Below are 19,890 nucleotides of genomic sequence, written 5' to 3'. Positions count from 1 at the left end.
TTGGAGTTTTTATTTTGTCAGGTGGTTCTCTGGATGTTTGCACCGTGACGCAGCTGCAAACCAATGAATTTTGTGACATGTTCATGACAATAAAATCTGAAATGCCTGCTCACTCCTTTTACAGTTGCAGCTTTTATGTGATCATTTAACGAGAGTCAATACATTTTGCCTTGCATCGTAAATAAATGAGCGCATCTGGTTCAAAGGAACCCCCCCCGCCCCGCGCGCCACGGGCATTTGCGCGCGGTGGGAAGACCCAGTGCAGGGCTGAGTGTCAATCATTCGCCGCGCCGCGGGGGCTGCTGGGAGAGAGGCCTAACGCGGGGCGCTTGTCCAAGCGAGCGGCGAGAGGCTGCAGTCCGAGAGTCGGAACAAATCAGCAGGCCGAGGCAGAGAGACACGTTCGCACACCAACACAGTCGCGGAAAGCGGGAGTCGAGGCGCCTTTCGCTTCTCCAGAGCGAGGAGTCGCGGGCGGGCGGGCGGGCGGACGGGGCCGGCCGCATCATGATGACCGCCGTGGTCCAGGTCTCCAACGTGTCTCCGGTGGCCAGCAGCGAGCAGCTGAGGACGCTCTTCAGCTTCCTGGGCGACATCGTGGAGTTCCGCGTCTTCCCTCCCGAGTGAGTAGCCGGGGCCCCGTCGTGGGTGCGCTGGGGCCGGGCCGGGGAGAGGAGCAGGCCGCCGGCGCGCTTTCCTGCCCTCGCCCCCGGCCGCTGCAGCCGAGCATTCGCGCATCGGCGCCATTTTACGTCGCTCCCCACACCCCACGCCAGCTAACTGCCCCTTAATTCGTCGTGTCCTTGCTTCGGGTGTGAGGGGGAGGGTTAGAGAGGGTGAGAAAGGTTCATTGCTGCGACCGTTCAGTTGGTGTAGGGGGGGGGTGCTCTCCTCTGGGGGGGTGGGGTGGGGGGGGTGGGGGGGGTGGGGTGGGGGGGGTGGGGGGGGGGTGGGGGGGGGGTGGGGGGGGGGTGGGGGGGGGGGTGTGGTGGGGGTGGGGGTGGGGGTTGGGGGGGGTGGTGCTCAAATGCACCTGAAAATAAATCGAGATCCTGCACGGTAACAGGCCCTTCCAGAACTTGGATGTGTTTTCAGACATGTTTGGGTTGACTGCATCTGGTGGTCTCGACATCGGAGAGACTGGGTGCAGACTGGGAGGTCGCTTTGTTGAGCGGTCCGCTGCGATAGCCCGGATCTCCCAGTGGGCCACCCAGTTCGATTCCCAATCCCATTCTCTTCGTGACTTGCCCTCTGCGCTGCCAGACTGAGACCACCTTCAAATTGGAGGAACAGCACCTCGTGTCCAGTGTGGGCACCCTCCAATCAGGTGGCACTTATTCCGTTCCCCCTTGTTGCCAATCCCCCCAGCTCTGTCGCTCTCCCTTTTCCCTCAGGCTTTTATGTGATCATTTAACGAGAGTCAATACATTTTTGCCTTGCATCGTAAATCAATAAGCGCATCTGATTCAAAGGACCCCCAACCCCCCCGTGCCACGGGCATTTGCGCGCGGTGGGAAGACCCAGTGCAGGGTATATGTTTCATGATATAATATATGAAAAAAATAAACATTTCCGTGTATTTTGGCAGATAAGTCGAGTCCCCATTTTTGGCCTCATTTTAATGGTTTTATCATATATTGGGCACACAAGTCGACCCCCAAAAATCATGATGACTGAGCTGGAGGGTGCTGGCTGAGGGTGGTTAGCATATAGGCTCCAGCAACACATTGAAAGTATGAAGTTAGTTTTAAAGTAATAGAAATGCCAAGAAACCCAACAACTGAGCTGCTGCAAGAAAATTTGATATATGAGAAGTTGGTAATAGATTGGAGAAAGCAAGAAGAGATTATAAGAAAAATACCAAATCACAGAGTCAAAATCGATCTTATCTCTCCTCTTAACTTATCCAATTAACACCTTTTGTTGTTTTGGGACTCCTGCTGCCAGTCTTCAATCTTTATTCTTCTGACGCCTTCCTGTTCTTTGCTTCGAAGGGTCTGAAACATCACCAGTTTGTCTTTACCTCTTATGTGTACTGCAAGACCGGCTGAGTTCCTTCAGAATTTCTGTGTGTTTTTACTACAGTCTCTGTCTGCAGACTTCCATGTTTTACTTTGATGTATTTTGATAAAATAATAGGAATAAACAGAAATGGGAATTGTGGAAATACTGATGAACCTTTGTTTCAGTTTAAGGATCCTGCAGGGGTGAATGAAGTCGGTAAAGATGGCACATGCATATTTGCCTTAGTTGAATTGTTTATTGTCACTTGGAACAAAGGACAAACCCTTTCAATTACACGTGGCAATAAACTCCGTGTTATTTCAGGCAAGAAAACCTGTACTTAAATGCATCAACTTGTGCAGTAACAATGAAAAGTGAAAGGTTGTGTGAAATACAAGGTGCAGCATAAAGAAAAATTACAATTTTAAAAAAAGTGTAGGGGCATTATCTTTTACCAATGAGGGTCTATTTAGTGGTCTGAGTATAGCAAGAAACAAATCATCATTGAATGTGGAGATCTGTCTTTTCAAGTTCAAGTATCTTCTGCTCAATATAAAGGGCAAATAGGAAATATTGTAGATACTAGAATACTGGATTAACACACAAAATGGTGGAGGAACTCAGTGGATCAGGCAGCATCCATGGAAGACAATAGATAGTCAACATTTTAGCTTTAGCCCTTTGCTGTCTATTATTGGCTTACATGAATACTGTCTGACTCATTGAGTTCCTCCAGCATTTTATGAATGCTCAGGGTGGCAGGGTCCTTTATGTTGGCAGGAGGTATGGTACAGACAAATTGATGGAGGTTTGCCTGATGGTTTGAGCTGTGTTCACAACACTCTGAAGTCTTGGGCAGAACAGTTCACATATCAAGCTGTGATGCATCCAGACAAGAAAATTTTAGGATACTTGCCAAGGCATAAAATATAAGCTATTGTGGTGTAGAATATTAGTTTGCACACAAGAGACTGCAGTTGCTGGAAATTGAAGCTAAATACACTGATAGACTAACTGTTTTACTTGGTTCTCTCTCCCTTTCGCATCTGCCAGTCTACTTGCCTTTCACTCATGTTTCGCCTCTTCCTGTTTCACCAGTCCTACACGGGGCCTCTGTCCCACTTCTCCCACCCTTTCTTGTTTCTCAATTTCATTTCTCCAGCCTTGCTAAAGAGTTTTGGCTTGAATCATTGGACATTCATTTTTCTCCTACTGATCATGCTTGATCTATTGAGTTCCTGTAGCAGGGTGATTAGCATTAGTTTATCCTCATTTGGAGGAGTACTTTGTGCACTTCCAATTGCCATATTATATTCTTGCATGTGATGTAGAGGAGATTCACTTGGCTGCATCTGAAATAGCGCATTTCAGCAAAGAGAGGAATGGATAAAGTGAATGCTTACAGTCATTTTCCCAGGGTGGGCGATCCTAGAACTAGAGGCATCAGTTTATCGTGAGAGGAGAGATTTCAAAGGGGCAACTTTTTTATGATGATGGTAGTCCCTCTCAGGAATGGACTGCTGTAGCAGCAGGTACAAATGTCTTTGGGTTAATAGGCAGGACCTGGAAGGATATGCATCAAACGCAGATTAAAAAATAGACTAGTCTAGAATTCCAACTTAGTTTTGTGCTTTGACTATCATTTTATTTATATGTTCACTGGATAGGTTTTCTTTGGAGGTGAGTAGGCTGAGAGGAACCTGATTGAGATGTCCAAAATTATTAAGGTCATAGACAAAGTAGATAATATTTTCTCTGGCAAAAGATGTGTATAATAAGAGGCCCTAGGTTTAAGGCAAGTGGTAGGAGATTTAGAGGGCATTAGGGGATTTTTTTTAACCCAGAGTGGTTTGAATGTGGAACACGCTGCCTGGTGGATGCTGTAGTTCAAGCCAACTATTTTCATTCTATGCGTCAGTTTTTTCATGCATGAGTTAAGGTGCGCCGTACAACTCTTGTACCCACCCCCCCATTCAATTCTTGTAAAAATATTTTAATATGACACATTTAGCATTTTCTCATGATATATTGATTTAATATATGAAAAAAAACCATTTCCGTGTATTTTGGCAGATAAGTCGAGTCCCCATTTTTGGCCTCATTGTAATGGTTTTATCATATATTGGGCACATAAGTCGACCCCCAAAAATCATGATGACTGAGCTGGAGGGTGCTGGCTGAGGGTGGTTAGCATATAGGCTCCAGCAACACATTGAAAGTATGAAGTTAGTTTTAAAGTAATAGAAATGCCAAGAAACCCAACAACTGAGCTGCTGCAAGAAAATTTGATGAGAAGTTGGTAATAGATTGGAGAAAGCAAGAAGAGACTATAAGAAAAACACCAAAAAGGCAATTGCTGGCCAGAACTGGAAAATCACATTGCAGAATGGGTACGTGAATAGAGGCAAGATTGCTACATGGTCATGTGAAATAAAAATATTTGCAAAGAAGTGGGCAAAGTCGCATCCAGAACACAGCAAAGATTTTGAAGCTACAGTAGACTGCTGCAACCATTTCATGTCAGGAAAAATCTGGTATTATGACTAAAAATTGCAGGCAAAAGGCAGTAAACATTGTGGAAGACTCCAAACACCCCTCATGTAAACTGTTCTCCCTTCTGCTATCTACCGGGCACTTGTGTCCAGATTGGGCAACAGTTTTTTTCCCCAAGCCATCCAGCTCCTGAATTCCCAGAACATGCATGGATAGTGTACCGTGGAATTTAACTGTATATGTCTTAATATTTTAATGTGTTTAACTTCCATTCTAACTTGTATTTATGTAAATATGTTCCATGGTTCTGGAGAAACACTGTCTCGATTTTAACGTACGAGCATGGTATGAACAATAAATCAAAGTGACGACTTGAAAACTGCAAACCAGAAGTACAGGCCATGAAAGGGCCATGTTTATTGTGCATGGCCAATGGGGTGAAGTTAAGACCCATGGTAATCTTCAAGCACAAACTTAAATCTAAAATAAAATTTTCATCAGATATTTTTGTACATTTTCATGAAAAAGGATGGATGCATGAAAATGGTGTAAAGCTATGGATGGACAATGTTTGTAATGTGGCCAGGCGGTTTACACAAGGAATAGAGTTTGCTGGTCTGGGATATGTTTTGTAGCCATTCAACTGAGAACACTAAAAGTAGATTAGCACTAAATAATACTTGTATGGCTGTTATCCCGGGTGGTTTGACAGATTCTATTGCAATCTCTTGATGTCTGCTTGAATAAGCCATCCAAAGACCCTGTGTGTGATGAATGGAATACTTGGATGATGTGCAGAAAAATAAGTTACAAAAGGCCAGGCAAGCGTTCTGCATTACTTGATGTGCTGTGATTTTGTGCTCAAAACATGAGATAAAGTGCAAGTAGATTGTAATAAAAGCGTTGAAAAAGTATGATTTCTCGTGTGCAATGGGTGGCATGGAAGATAATTTATTGTGGGATACTGACGATGAAGCCACCTCATCACATACAGACTGGGACCCGTATGATGACTGTTTAAACAGTGAGAGTATGGATGTGCTTGCTGCTATGTCTCAGATGATGAGAGTGATTTTGAAGGAATCTAAATGTTTTTTTTCCAATAAAAATTTTGTTTTAATATTCTGGTGGCATTAAAATTTGTTGTAGTCGGGGTTTTGGGTTATTTTTTCCCCAAGGGTTGGCTTTTATGCTGAATTAGTCTTCAAAGGTCAACTTGTTCACTGAATTGGTGTTGAGTGGTATTTTGAGTTGAATTTAAGGCCTAAAAAGTATACCTGACATATAGTTGACTACTCACCCCTCATTTTTGAGGGTTTCATGACTTGACTTGAACGCTGAAATATACGGTACTTAACTTAATGAGACTTTGAGTCTGTTTTGATTTCGCCAAGCTTTTACTGTTTGGAGTTAATTAGTTACTGAGAGCAGCAGAGCTCTTCAAATTTGAATCAATGATGGCCTCATTTTGTTTTTAATCAGTCTCATGGCTGAAAATGTTTGTATACAGCTGTACGTCATTCAGAAACAACAGATATAACTGGACAATTTTACTTAGTTCTGGAAAATGTTCACAGGGTAATGATGGCCATGTAGCGGCAGCTACTCTGCTACTGAAAGAACACACAACCAGACGGGTTGAGCTCAGTGAGTAGAAAAAACTGGTTTATTGCTGGCTGCCGGGCTGGACTTATACTCCCAGCCCGGACCTGGCTGAGAACTGCGCTGGGGGGGCGCCGATGTCACTAGGGCGTCATGTGGTCCCCCAGCGCAGGCATCTGAGGCTGGTGCTGAGAAGAAGGGGAAACCCCCGATGGCGACATTTTGGCCGGCTGCCCTGCCGCGTGGATTACAAGCGGGGCTGGTTTGCCTGCCTAGTGGCATGCTGCCACACAGCCCCCCCCCCCCCCCCCCCCAGAACCGGCGCCAATGGCCTTTTTAGCTGGGCGGCCTCGCTTCTTGGGCTGGGTCACAATCACTGGTTTGGTGGGCTCGAGGTGAGCTAGCTTCAGCCTCTCCACAGTAAACAGCTCCCGCCTGCTGCCGATGTCCAGTGTGAACGTAGATCCTGAACGCTGGACAACCCTGTACAGCCCCTCATAAGGTCTCTGCAGAGGTGCTGCAGGCGGGCCCCGCCGAATAAAGACGTACTCTGCGGAGTGCAGCTCGCTGGGGACGTAAGATTGCCGTGTGCCTTGTCTGGGCAGCGGTGGTGGTGCGAAGGAGTCCAAGTGGGCCCGGAGGTGGGGACGTAGCTTGTGCGGCGACCGCTGGGGGTTGTGAGGTGTGTTGATGAACTCACCGGGCAGTGCCAGTGGTGCGCCGTAGACCAGCTCAGCTGATGACGGCTGCAGATCCTCCTTGGGTGTGGAGCGGATGCCCAGGAGCACCCAAGGCAGTTCGTCCACCCAGTCGGGACTGGCGAGTCGGGCCATAAGTGCCAACTTAAGGTGGCGGTGCAGACGCTTGACCAGCCCATTGGCCTGCAGGTGATAGGCCGTGGTGCGGTGTAGCTCTATCCCCAACCTGTTGGCGAGCTGTGTCCATAGCGCAGAGGTGAACTGGGCCCCCTGATTGCTGGTGAGGTGATTCGGAACACCGAACCGGGAGACCCATCCATGCAACAGTGCTCGGAACCAGGAGTCCGTAGAGGCGTTTGGCATCGGGATCGCATCTGGCCAGTGAGTGGTGCGGTCTACCACCGTGAACAGGTAACGGTTGCCCCGGGAAACTGGTAAGGGCCTGACTGTGTCCATGTGAATGTGGCTGAATCATTCCTGGATGTGCTCGAACTCTTGCACGGGCACCCTGGTGTGCCTATGCACCTTGGACGTCTGGTAATGGGTGAGTGTTCTGGCCCAGCCTGCGATCTGCTTCCGCAGCCCATGCCAGACGAACTGCTCTGCCACCATACGGACCGTGGACCTGATGGACGGCTGCGAAAGGTCGTGGATGTGACGGAAGACTTGCCTGTGCCACTGCTGGGGAACCACTGGCCGCGGGGTGCCCATGGAGACATCACACAGGACGGTGCCTTCACCACTAGGAGTTGGGAGGTCTCGGAACCGCAGGCCCATGATGGCAGTCCTGAAGGCTCGCTTCTCGTCAGATTTCTGGTCCCGGGCAAACTGGTGGAAGTCGAGGCCAGGTGTCAGCACGCAGATGGCCAATCATGAGAGTGCATCGGCGACCACGTTGTCCTTCCCCACCTTGTGCCGAATGTCGGTGGTAAACTCGGACACGAAGGAGAGGTGACGCTGCTGGCGGGCCGACCAGGGATCCTTTGCCATCGCGAGCACCTGAGTGAGGGGTTTATGGTCGGTAAAGATGGTAAAAGTCCTCCCCTCCAAGAAATAGCGGAAATGTCGCACAGACAGGTACGTGCCCAGTAACTCACAGTCGAAGGCGCTATACTTGCCCTCTGGTGGGTCGAGAAGCCGGCTGAAGAATGCCAGTGGCTTCCATTGTCCATTCACCTGCTTCTCCAGGACGGCGCCACTGGCTGTGGCAGAGGCACCGACGGAGAGCACCATATGCAGGTTGGTGTGCAGGTGGGCAAGCATGGGAGCCTCGCGAGGGCGTCTTTGGTGACCTCGAATGCATTGCAGGCCTCTGGGGTCCAAGTGAGCGTTTTGTGCATTGCTCTGATGAGGGCGAATAGCGGTTGCATGATGTGAGACGGTGAACCTCCATGAGAACTTTCACCAGCCAATTTGGAAGTGGACCGTCTTGTTCCTATACATCCAGATCTTTGTTGCGTTGGCCGCACGGAGGGGAGGTCCTCTAGGTCTGTTCCTGGACTCGATGGCTGTGGCCGAGATGATGCTGATCTGGGCCCCAGTGTCGACGAGGAAGCGCCAGCCGCTGACTGAGTCCCGCAGGTAGAGGAGGCTGTGTCTTTGGCCAGCTGCCGCAGCCATTAACAGCAGCCGGCCTGCTCGTTACCCTGGAACGAGCAGGGCTGACGACACTTCCGAGCCTTGGCTCCCCAACGCTGGTGGTAGAAGCAGAGGCCCGGAGTGGATGCCGTGCCCCTGGTTATGCTCTTGGTGGCCCCTGTAGGGGCCGGGTGTTTTACTGCAGCGCTAGGGGCAGGCTTGGCATGGTCATGCCTGTGCATCATGACCAGCTGAACTGCCAAGACCTCCGGGAATTGCTCGAGCCATAGCACTTGGGCCTTCTGAGCAACCTTCCTCAGGTCGGTAAAACTCTCTTGGGCCAGTAACGGCTGGATATTGTTGGGCAGATGGTCGAGGAAAATTTGCTCAAAGAGTGGGCAGTTGGTGTGATCACCCATGAGTACGAGCATCTCGTCCATCAGCTCCACCGGGGACCTGTCCCCCAAGGCGTCGAGGTGCAGCATCCAAGTGGTACGCTGATGTCTGGCAGTCCGAGGGATCCGGTGAGCACTCGCTTGATGGTCCCATATTTGTCTTCGGTGTGCGGGTGCTGAACGAGGTGCAGCACATGTTTGGCGGTGGCCTGATCCAGGTCAGCGACCACGTGGTGGAATTTGGTCTTGTCGGATGAAATCTGGCAGAGGTGAAACTGCGCCTCCGCGTGGCTGAACCAGGTCTCCGGCTCCTGAACCAGAAGTCGGGCGAGGAGGAGTCACGCGATGGAGTAGTGGCCGGACGGTGAACTCCAGCCCTCCCCAGAAAAGTCGGGAAAAACAAGAGAAAACACAAAGGCACAGAAATAAAAGTTACAGAAAAGTGAGTATAAAGGTGGAAAGAAGATGGCGACAAAAAAAGAAAAGTCGAAAGCAACGGTAAGAAGAGAGAAAGAGAAGACAAAGGAGGAAAAAGGTGAAGGCCTTACCTGTCCGAAGAGGCCCGCTGCGGAGAGAGAAACCCGCTCCCTCAGGTCGGTAAATAATGGACTACAAAAATGGCTCGCAGAGCCGAGTAAAAGTGCGCAACCGCGCATGCGCGAAGTTACGCGCATGCGCGATGCGAATGAAAAAAAACACACCGACGGGAGGGGGGACCAGCTGGGGAGTCGATCTCCACAGCCAGCAACGACAGCTGCAGAACACCTGCAGCAAGAAGAGACCACAGAAGACAACAGAAACAAGAAAGAAGAGGAGGAAAGGGCAACAAAGAAACAACAGATGGCCAACCCAGAGGAAGAAGAAGAGGAAGAGTATGGTGAAATAGAAGAAGAAAAGAGAGGCAAGGTAAAGGATATACTTGCTCTTATTAGAGGATACATGGAATCATTTAAAGAATGGCAAACACAGGAATTTAAGGATTTAAGAAAAAGAATAAACAACACAGAAGAGAAAATAAATAAAATGGAGATGACCTTAACAGAAATGGGAAAGAAAATGGACAAGATGGAAGAGCGGGCAGTAGCAGCAGAAATGGAGGTAGAAGACTTAAAAAAGAAATTGGAGAAATCTAATAAAAAAACTAAAGAGACACAAGAACTACTAGCTCAAAAAATAGATACAATGGAAAACCATAACAGAAGAAATAACATAAAGATAGTGGGCCTTAAGGAAGATGAAGAAGGCAAGAATATGAGGGAGTTTATAAAAGAGTGGATCCCTAAGACCCTAGGATGTCCAGAACTACAGCAAGAATTGGAAATAGAAAGGGCACATAGAGTATTGGCCTCTAAACCACAACCACAACAAAAACCAAGATCTATTGTAGTAAAATTCCTAAGATATACTACAAGAGAAAAGGTACTGGAGAAGACAATGGAAAAAGTAAGAGAGGGCAACAAACCACTGGAGCATAAAGGGCAAAAAATCTTCATTTATCCAGATATAAGTTTTGAACTCCTAAAGAAGAGAAAAGAGTTCAATACAGCAAAGGCGATTTTATGGAAGAAAGGGTATAAATTTATACTAAAGCATCCAGCGGTATTGAAAATATTTATTCCAGGACAACAAAACAGACTATTCTCGGATCCAGAAGAAGCACGAAAATTTGCAGAACAATTACAAAAATAGACTGAGGGAGGAAGACGGGTAATGAGAGTTAAAATGATCACAATTGATATGTATGTGGGTAAAGACAAAAATAGACTGAGGGATGAAGACGGGTAATGAGAGTAAAAATGATCACGATTGATATGTATGCGGGTAAAGAGGTATAAGAGTGAATAGAGACAAGGAGCATACGTGAATGTATCTGTACTTAGAGGAAAATATAGATAGTATAGACAAGAATTAATAAGGGAAGGTAATGGAATAGAGAGAATAAGGAGGGAATTAAAAGAGTGACCTTGGTGACATATGGAAAGTGAAATCTTTTCTGGGGGAGGCGGGGTGGGGGGAAATAGCGGTCACTGCAAAATCAGTTGACGCTTGCGAGTGGATTCGCAAATCCAAATGGAGAGGGGAGATGTGGTTGTCCGACAAGGGATAAAGGACAACTCAGGAGGTGAATGGGAGATTGGGGATAAATAAGATAGAAATAGGAGAATAAGGAAAATGTTGGATGTTGTAGGAATGTTGTCTTATAAAGAGTTGAAAATAAGAAAACAGAAATGGAAAAGGAGGAAAGGTAATGATGGAAAAACGGAAAGAGAAGATAAACAAAATATAAAAGGGCTACGCTGAACTATATGTCTTTAAATATTAATGGAATACATAACCAAATTAAAAGGAATAAACTACCAAATTTAAATGAATAAATGTATTCCATTAGAAAAAATAACATATTGGTTAAGAAATAATATTGAAATATTCGAACAAGTATAGGAGCCTTACATTAAATACAATAGCGAAAACCTACCGGGGACAAACATTACCTAAGTTGATGGAAGGAGAAGGAAAGAAAAGAATGGACTCAGTAGAATTTCTGGTGTAATTTTGTTGAATGACAACATTGTCTGACTGGATTAATGCAACCTAGATTGTATACCTAAAATGGATGAGAGGGGGGGTGGGGGGGTGGTTTGGGAGGAAAGGGGGGGGGGGGGAGAAAAAGTCACTGTATATGTGTGAAAAAGAAATTGTGTATATCATGGCTAATGTGATTTATGGTGTGAAAAATAAAAAAATTTATATAAAAAAAAAAAAAACCAGAAGTCGGGCAGCTTGATAACTATTGCACTGATCCCAGGTTCGTTCATGTTGGGTTCAAAGACGTTTGAACCAGTCGGGGTCACCCACTGTAGCGGCAGCTCACTGTTACTGAAAGAACACACAACCAGACGGGTTGAGCTCAGCGAGCAGAAAAACTGGTTTATTGCTGGCTGCCGGGCTGGACTTGAGCTCCCAGCCCAGACCTGGCTGAGAACCGCGCTGGAGGGTGCCGATGTCACTCGGGCATCACGTGGTCCCCCAGCGCGGGCTTCTGAGCCCAGTGCTGAGAAGAAGATGAAACCCCCGACGGCTCCGTTTTGGCCGGCTGCCCCACTGCATTGATTACAAGCGGGGCCAGTTCGCCTGCCTAGTGGCATGCCGCCACAGCCAGAAATTAATCTTGTCTAACATTTGGGACTGAGGGAAGCTCATAAAATTTCATGTTCAATAATGAATTTGTTTTCAAGTCAATAACTTTCATTTGTATGTTACTAGACATCTTCATGTTTTTTTTTGTTCACTGAGTGAAAATGGGTTTATAAATGCAAGTATGCAGTCTTATTCTTCAAGCAAAATGACTTTCAAATTACTCTTGCAATAACCTGATTTTTTTCAATATATTTTGTAAAATTCCCAATATCTTCAGCACATTGACTCTCCTGTTTAAGTGTGGAAACTGGCTCAAATCCTCATTTTCTAACTGAGAGATGAACAGTTTTAACTTTATCTTGAATGAATTGATATTGACTTCATCGTGAATGCATTGATATCATTTATCAAGGAAACCATTTGTTGTTTCCCTGGAGTTTTAAATTTAGATCATTGAGATGGCTGGTAAAATCAACTAAAAATGCAAGATCAAATAGCCATTTGTTATCACATAAACAGGCTCTTTCCTCAGGCAGCTCATTTTTCTCTTCTAGAAAATTATGAACTGTATTTTTCAGTTTCCAAAATTTACTCAGAACCTGTACTTTAGAAAGCCAGCGCACCTCACAATGAAGGATGAGATCGCCATATTCCAAATCTAACATTTCACAATATTCTCTGAATTCTCATCTGTTAAATCCTCTTGCTCTAATTTTATTGACGCATTACACAACCAGTAACATAACATGGTGCAAATTTAAAGTTTTTCCACACAGATATTTGGTGACCAGGCTTAATTTTTCCCCATCAGAGGAAGTGTTCTGTTTTTTGGCCAACGCTAAAGCAATTTCATAGGACGCTTCTGTCATCGACAAAGTTTTCACATCTTCTTTTAACAAATGTATTTTGTCTTTTGATTTCTTCATTTTTCTTAATCACATTCTTTCTGTAACTCAGATCCAAGTTTTCCTTCTATTTCAGCCTGGTGTGTTTTATAGTGTCAATTAAGATAATGTCTTCTAATATGTGAGAAAGTGTTTTTACAACGGTTTTCCTGATTGACCCGCTATAATAACTTATTTTTCCATTGTTCATTGAATTCACGCTTACTATCACTTTCTGCTTTTCTTTTGCTCATTTTCTTTAGCACTGTGATGGGGAACTGAATGTAAGTACAAAGATTAATTTTCAAATAAGTACAAAACTGCAAATGTTCATAGTCTAACAAAGCCCAACCCTGTGGCAGACGAGCGTCAATTGTAAACTGACTGGGAAAAACCTGCGATGCATCGGTGGTGCAGGCACCTGGCGCTTCCAAATCAAACAAGATTCAAACGTGTATTGAACAGTTATGGAACAACTGCAGAACAAAAGTCCTTTCCTCATTTGACTCATTGAACATTGTCTATTTTATTGAAAACAGTTTAATGTGAAAGAAAATAACATTTGTCAAAAGATGTGCACAAAATAATTAAATCGCTAAAAAATAATTGCTACATTTTAGATTTATTCTCTGTAAAACCCATTTCTAGTTCTCAGGTACTTGAATTCCTGCTATAGATTTTTTCTACAAATTGATTTTTGATTTTTGTGTAGGCATACTTTTATTATTATTGGGGTGCAATGTGCCACTACTAATCATCCAATACACCACTTTTGTCACATGCGCCATAGGTTGGCCATCCCTGCTGTAGTTGATATTCAACCAGAACATTTGACTGTAATTCATTAGTTTCCTGCCTGAGAATAACAGCCACAATTGATGCCACTTTCCAAACCAATAGCTAGCTTGCCCAGCTTCAGAATTGTCATTCGCCCCTTTCACACTGGCACCTTATCCTAGTGATTAACAGCCAATACACCAGTTAAGGGACCAGTGTGACACTCTGAGTCAGCACACAGGCATCAAATCACCACGGTGATGGACCGCCTAGGTAGGTTGTATCATCCCTGGTGTCATCTGATGCCTGCGTACCAATTAGCCCAGTGTGAAAGGGACATGGATTATCCAAGGACAAAGTAGTGACACGTTGATGACGTTTTTGTGTGAGTGCAGGAACATGAAGGAAACAAAAGATTAAAAAGAAGGTATAAACTTTGTATTCAGTTTACAAAATCTTGATCAATGTATTATGATCTTGTATTTAAACAAAATTAATCATGTCTGATTATAACATAATTAAGTATTATGTATAGCACAGTATGAGCCCTTCAGCTCCTGTTGTGCCAACTTATACAAACCTTTATAAATTTATAAAGGACTGGGAAAGTGGTGGCAGCAATAAAACACTTAGGGACATAATTTATAAAAACCCATGGGAAAGTCACAGAGAGAGAGAGAGAGAGAGCGATGGTGGGCCTACCCTACCAGAATTATGTGTGGTAGAGAAAGGGTTATATGCACAGAGCACTCATGGAGGGTTTTCTCTGCCACACGAAATTCTGGGAGGACAGGTCTGCCATCACACACTCTCTTTCTCTGCGACTCTCTCAGGGTTTTTATAAACTGTGTGCCTGTGTGATTTATTGCCGCTATTGCTTTTCTATGGTCCTTTATAAATTTATAAAGGTTTATATAGGTTGGCACAACAGGGGCTGAAGGGCTCATTCTGTGCTATACATAATGATTAATTATTTTATAATTAGTCTTGATTAATTTTGTTTAAATACAAGATCTTAATTAGCGGATCCGTCACTTAGACATCGCTGGTGGAGGATAGGCGCCCCTCTCCCCAGGGATACTTGGTGATGTGGAAGGACGCAGAGAACCGGTTAACAGTGGCCCAGTGTGAACAGCAAAAATGGCTTCTTTAACTGGTTCATTAAACAGCCAATTTATAGGTTAGCCAGTGTGAAAAGGGCATCTGTTCTGTATAATTCAAATTGTTCACTCTTCCTGATTGGGGTTGCTACATCTTCTGAATGCAGTTTGGGATTTTTTTTTTTTTTTGCTGACCATAACCTAGTTCAGGGGTCGGCAATCTTCAGCATTAATAGAGCCATTTGGGTCTGTTTCCCACCAAATAAAACCCAGCTGGAGCCGCAAAACCAGTTTGATCCCTAAGAAAACACCGCATATATAGGTTAATTACAGGAACTACTGACATGGTCTTTGCCCTCAGACAGCTTCAAGAAAAGTGCAGAGAACAAAACAAAGGACGCTACATCACCTTTGTTGACCTCACCAAAGCCTTCGACACCATGAGCAGGAAAGGGCTTTGGCAAATACTAGAGCGTCTCGGATGCCCCCCAAAATTCCTCAACATGGTTATCCAACTGCAGGAAAACCAACAAGGTCGGGTCAGATACAGCAATGAGCTCTCTGAACCCTTCTCCATTAACAATGGCGTGAAACAAGGCTGCGTTCTTGCACCAACCCTCTTCAATCTTCTTCAGCATGATGCTGAAACAAGCCATGAAAGACCTCAACAATGAAGACGCTGTTTACATCCGGTACCGCACGGATGGCAATCTCTTCAATCTGAGGCGCCTGCAAGCTCACACCAAGACACAAGAGCAACTTGTCCGTGAACTACTCTTTGCAGACGATGCCGCTTTAGTTGCCCGTTCAGAGCCAACTCTTCAGCGCTTGACGTCCTGTTTTGCGGAAACTGCCAAAATGTTTGGCCTGGAAGTCAGCCTGAAGAAAACTGAGGTCCTCCATCAGCCAGCTCCCCACCATGACTACCAGCCCCCCAACATCTCCATCGGGCACACAAAACTCAAAACGGTCAACCGGTTTACCTATCTTGGCTGCACCATTTCATCAGATGCAAGGATCGACAACGAGATAGTCAACAGACTCGCCAAGGCAAATAGCGCCTTTGGAAGAGTACACAAAAGATTCTGGAAAAACAACCAACTGATAAACCTCACAAAGATTAGCGTGTACAGAGCCGTTGTCATTCCCACACTCCTGTTCGGCTCCAAATCATGGGTCCTCTACCGGCATCACCTACGGCTCCTAGAACGCTTCCACCAGCGTTGTCTCTGCTCCATCCTCAACATTCATTGGAGCACTTTCATCCCTAACGTCAAAGTACTCGAGATGGCAGAGGTCGACAGCATCGAGTCCACGCTGCTGAAGATCCAGCTGCGCTGGATGGGTCACGTCTCCAGAATGGAGGACCATCGCCTTCCTAAGATCGTGTTATATGGCGAGCTCTCGACTGGCCACCGTGACAGAGGTGCACCAAAGAAGAGGTACAAGGACTGCCTAAAGAAATCTCTTGGTGCCTGCCACATTGACCACTGCCAGTGGGCTGATATCGCCTCAAACCGTGCATCTTGGCGCCTCACAGTTCGGCGGGCAGCAACCTCCTTTGAAGAAGACCGCAGAGCCCACCTCACTGACACCAACACCCAACCCCAACCAACCAATTTTCCCTTGCAACCGCTGCAACCGTGTCTGCCTGTCCCGCATCGGACTTGTCAGCCACAAACGAGCCTGCAGCTGACGTGGACATTACCCCTCCATAAATCTTCATCCGAGAAGCCAAGCCAAAGAGAAGAGACTTATGCCATGTACATAAGGACCATAATTTGTTACATTTATGAAATAAAGGAACTACAAACAGAAATGACTGACATTTTATTTCTGTTTGTAACAAAGCAAAACAACAAATTCTTTTGAACTCTTTATTTAAAAAAAAGGACACTGGCATGTATAAGTTTCAAATAAAATACACAATGCGGGCTGTTTGAGTTCATTCTTATTTTTGGAAATATTCGCTTTAATTATAAAGAGCAAACAAAAAAATGCGAGTTTGTATTTTATTCTGAAGGTTGCCGTCATCCCTTGATTTCCTCAGTCGCATAGCTACAGCAGTCCACTGCCAACCTAAATATAAAACACAACTACATCAGTTTAGGGTCCAATATAAAAACGTATATTTGCAAAATAATAACTCATTAATGATTTCTTTCACCTGGTTAATGTGACTTCTGCTCCTGAACCTCACGCACAGCTGATCAATATCAGGGCAGTAAGATGTCACTTTGATCTTCACGCAGGATTGCATGCTGTCATCTGTGAAGCGTGAGCAATGTTTGCTTTTTATGTAGTTCAAGCTGGAGAAAACCTGCTCACATAAGTATGTGCATCCAAAGATCGACAGACTCTGAATGCATATTTTGTCATGTTCATATAAGTGTTGGGAATTGAATTCCATGTTTCGAACACAAATTTGTGCGGTTTGGGGAAGTTTTCAATTTCACTTCATTTGTGCTTCTGAGCAAGAATTGCCTTCTGACGAGCAACGTCTTCAAGATCAGCTGTCAAGCTTCTGAACTTAGACACCTATAAGTTTTTGCCAGCTATATCAGCCAGTTTGATCTCAAGATCGGTTTTAAATGCAGTCATATTCAACAGGGATAAATTGATGTTTAGGGGAGTGACAGGGGAAGGACAAAATGTTTTTTCCTCTCTGAACTCACAGAATCCTTCCCCAAGCGCAGTTTGCATTGCAATGATTGCACGCTGTAAATGCTCGTAATTGATCTGATGGTGTGCTTCTTTGAACTTTCTCAAAGAGGGGAAGTGAGACAGTGTACCTCTCTATACATCTCTAGCAAACACTGTCATCTTGCGCTCAAATGCCAAAACCTCCTCCAGCATCTCCAGGGCTGTGCCTCCTTTCCCCTGAATACTTTTGTTCAGCATGTTAAGGTACACTGTCATATCCACCATGAAGTGCAGATTTTCCAGCCAATCTGGCTGTTTTAGTTCCGGAAAGGTGAGCCCTTTGCTTTCCAGGAAAGTTTTTACAAGCTCAACTGCTTCAGCACCTCCTGTTTGGACAGCCACCAGACTTTGTTGTGCAGCAGGAGATCAGAGTATGTGCTTTCAACTTCTTCCAATAATGAACAGAACTGTCAGTTCTGCCATTATTTTGTTCATTATCTGCATGACAAGATTCATCATTTCTGTGCATTCCGGAGGAAACGTTTGTGCGCACAATGCCTCTAGATGCAGAATGCAGTGAAATGTCAGCAGTTTTCTATTGAGTGACTTCTGAAGTAAAGTCACAAACCCCTTCTGTGCTCCTGTCATACTCCGTGCCCCATCAGTAGCCACTGACACCAACTGGGTGGTGTTTATTTCTTTGGTCTTTAAACAATCTAACACAGCCTCACAGATGTCCTCCCCCTGTATTTGGCCTTTGAGTGGTATCAACTTAATGATTTCTTCCTGTGGCCCAGCAGAGTTCACATATCTGCATAATAGCGCTATTTGCTGAATATCACTTACATCTTTTGATTCATCACAGGCGATTGAGTACATTGGAGCCGAATTAATGTCCCTAATTAGTTGACTGGTGATATTTGCTGCCATTTTTATGGTCCTGTCCTTGACAGTCTTTGCAGAGAGTGGCATATCTCTGATTTTCTGAAAATTTCACTCTTGTTTTTGAAGTCTGAGAATAGATGTTTTGATATCTTGATAAACGATTCTTTTATATGTTCCCCATCTGTGAACGGCTTCCCATGCCTGGCTATCTCCTGAGCTGCCACAAAACTAGTAGAAGTCCTTGAATTTGTAGATTTCATCCACTTCTTCAAAGTATTTTTACTCTTATCAGCTTTCCGCACCAGTTCCAAAACTGCTCTTTTTCTTTCACCTCCAGATGGGTATTTTTCAGCAAAAGCTGTGTTTATTCTGGAAATGTCTTTCAACATTAGATTTGTTTGCTAATTTCTTGCCACATATTAAGCATACAGGTAAACCAGCTTTGTCAGCAGTGAAAGCAAATGAATCTGTCCATGAAGCAATAAATGTTATTTTCATCAGAAACTTTGAATTTATCTATGGTTAGCTTACCAGGGGTCGCAAGTTCAAAACCAGTCACTTGTCAGGTGGCGACAGGTGACGCATACAATGGTATCAACCACTACAGTGCTGTGACGCAAATTTTGAACGACAAAATATTAAAACACGTTTTATTTTAATGTTACAAGATCACCTTAATCTCCAAAATAATAATTATTACATTGATAAAACTAACTAAATAAAAAAATAATTATTTAGATAAAATAGCCTTTTACAGGTATTCACATTATTTTTTCAAAGCCACAGGGAGCCACGGCAGAAGGATGAAAGAGCTGCGGGTTGCAGACCCCTGACCTAGTTACTCTTAGGAACATTGAAATCTCAGACTATTTTTGTTCTATTTTTTTCACAATTTTTAGTAACTATTCCCAAACACCCAGAATATAAACCTCTCCATCCTGAACCAACCTTCTGATGAAGAGCAGCTGACTCTCCCTTCTGCAATTCCCAAGGTGCACTAGTGGCATTTGCATTTGTCACATGGTTAGTCAGCACTAAAAATGATTTTTCCAACTTTTTTTGAATATTTTATTTATAATAAACACATGCAAAAATAGTTTTCATATATCACAATGTTACAAAAATTTATTAGATGTTAATTTTATATAGAAAAAAAGAAAATAAACATAGAGAAAAAGAAAAAAGACAAAAACAATCTAACACACTCCCAACCCCCTCCCCCCCAAGTTACTCACCATCAGCCCAAAAATTTAAATAAAACTACAAAAATGTATATTAAAAAATAAAAATACTAAAAACCTAAAGATTATATAATAGATATATATTGAATATATATATATTATATATATATATATATAATATATAATAAACTATGTTTTTTTGTGAAAATGTTTTTACGTGATCTTTTGAGTGTTTCCAAGAGCAATCCAACTTGTGTATATATATATATTATATATATATTATATATATTTATATATATTATATATTTATATATATTATATATTTATATATATTATATATTTATATATATTATATATTTATATATATATTATATTTATATATATATTATATATATTATATATTTATATATATTATATATTATATATTTATATATATTATATATATTATATATTTATATATATATATTATATATATTATATATACACACAAGTTGGATTGCTCTTGGAAACAC

General features: G+C 43.8%; 1 protein-coding gene across 4 annotated transcripts in view; it reads left to right on the top strand.

The window, feature by feature from the left end:
* Nucleotides 1-216: 216 nt before the first annotated feature.
* Nucleotides 217-19,890, top strand: part of LOC138763992 (splicing regulatory glutamine/lysine-rich protein 1-like) — a 151,681-nt gene continuing 132,007 nt past the window's right edge. For all 4 annotated transcript variants that reach the window (XM_069939134.1, XM_069939153.1, XM_069939145.1 and 1 more), the window contains exon 1: nucleotides 217-623. In XM_069939134.1, coding sequence (XP_069795235.1) covers nucleotides 508-623 — 116 coding nt within the window. In that variant the 5' untranslated portion in view covers nucleotides 217-507. The remainder of the gene's footprint in view (nucleotides 624-19,890) is intronic.

The sequence above is a fragment of the Narcine bancroftii genome, chromosome 1 (genome assembly GCF_036971445.1).
Source record: "Narcine bancroftii isolate sNarBan1 chromosome 1, sNarBan1.hap1, whole genome shotgun sequence".
NCBI classification, from domain to species: Eukaryota; Metazoa; Chordata; class Chondrichthyes; order Torpediniformes; family Narcinidae; genus Narcine; species Narcine bancroftii.
The sequence above is the reverse complement of the archived record's forward strand: the minus strand, read 5'-3'. Positions and strand labels throughout refer to the sequence as shown.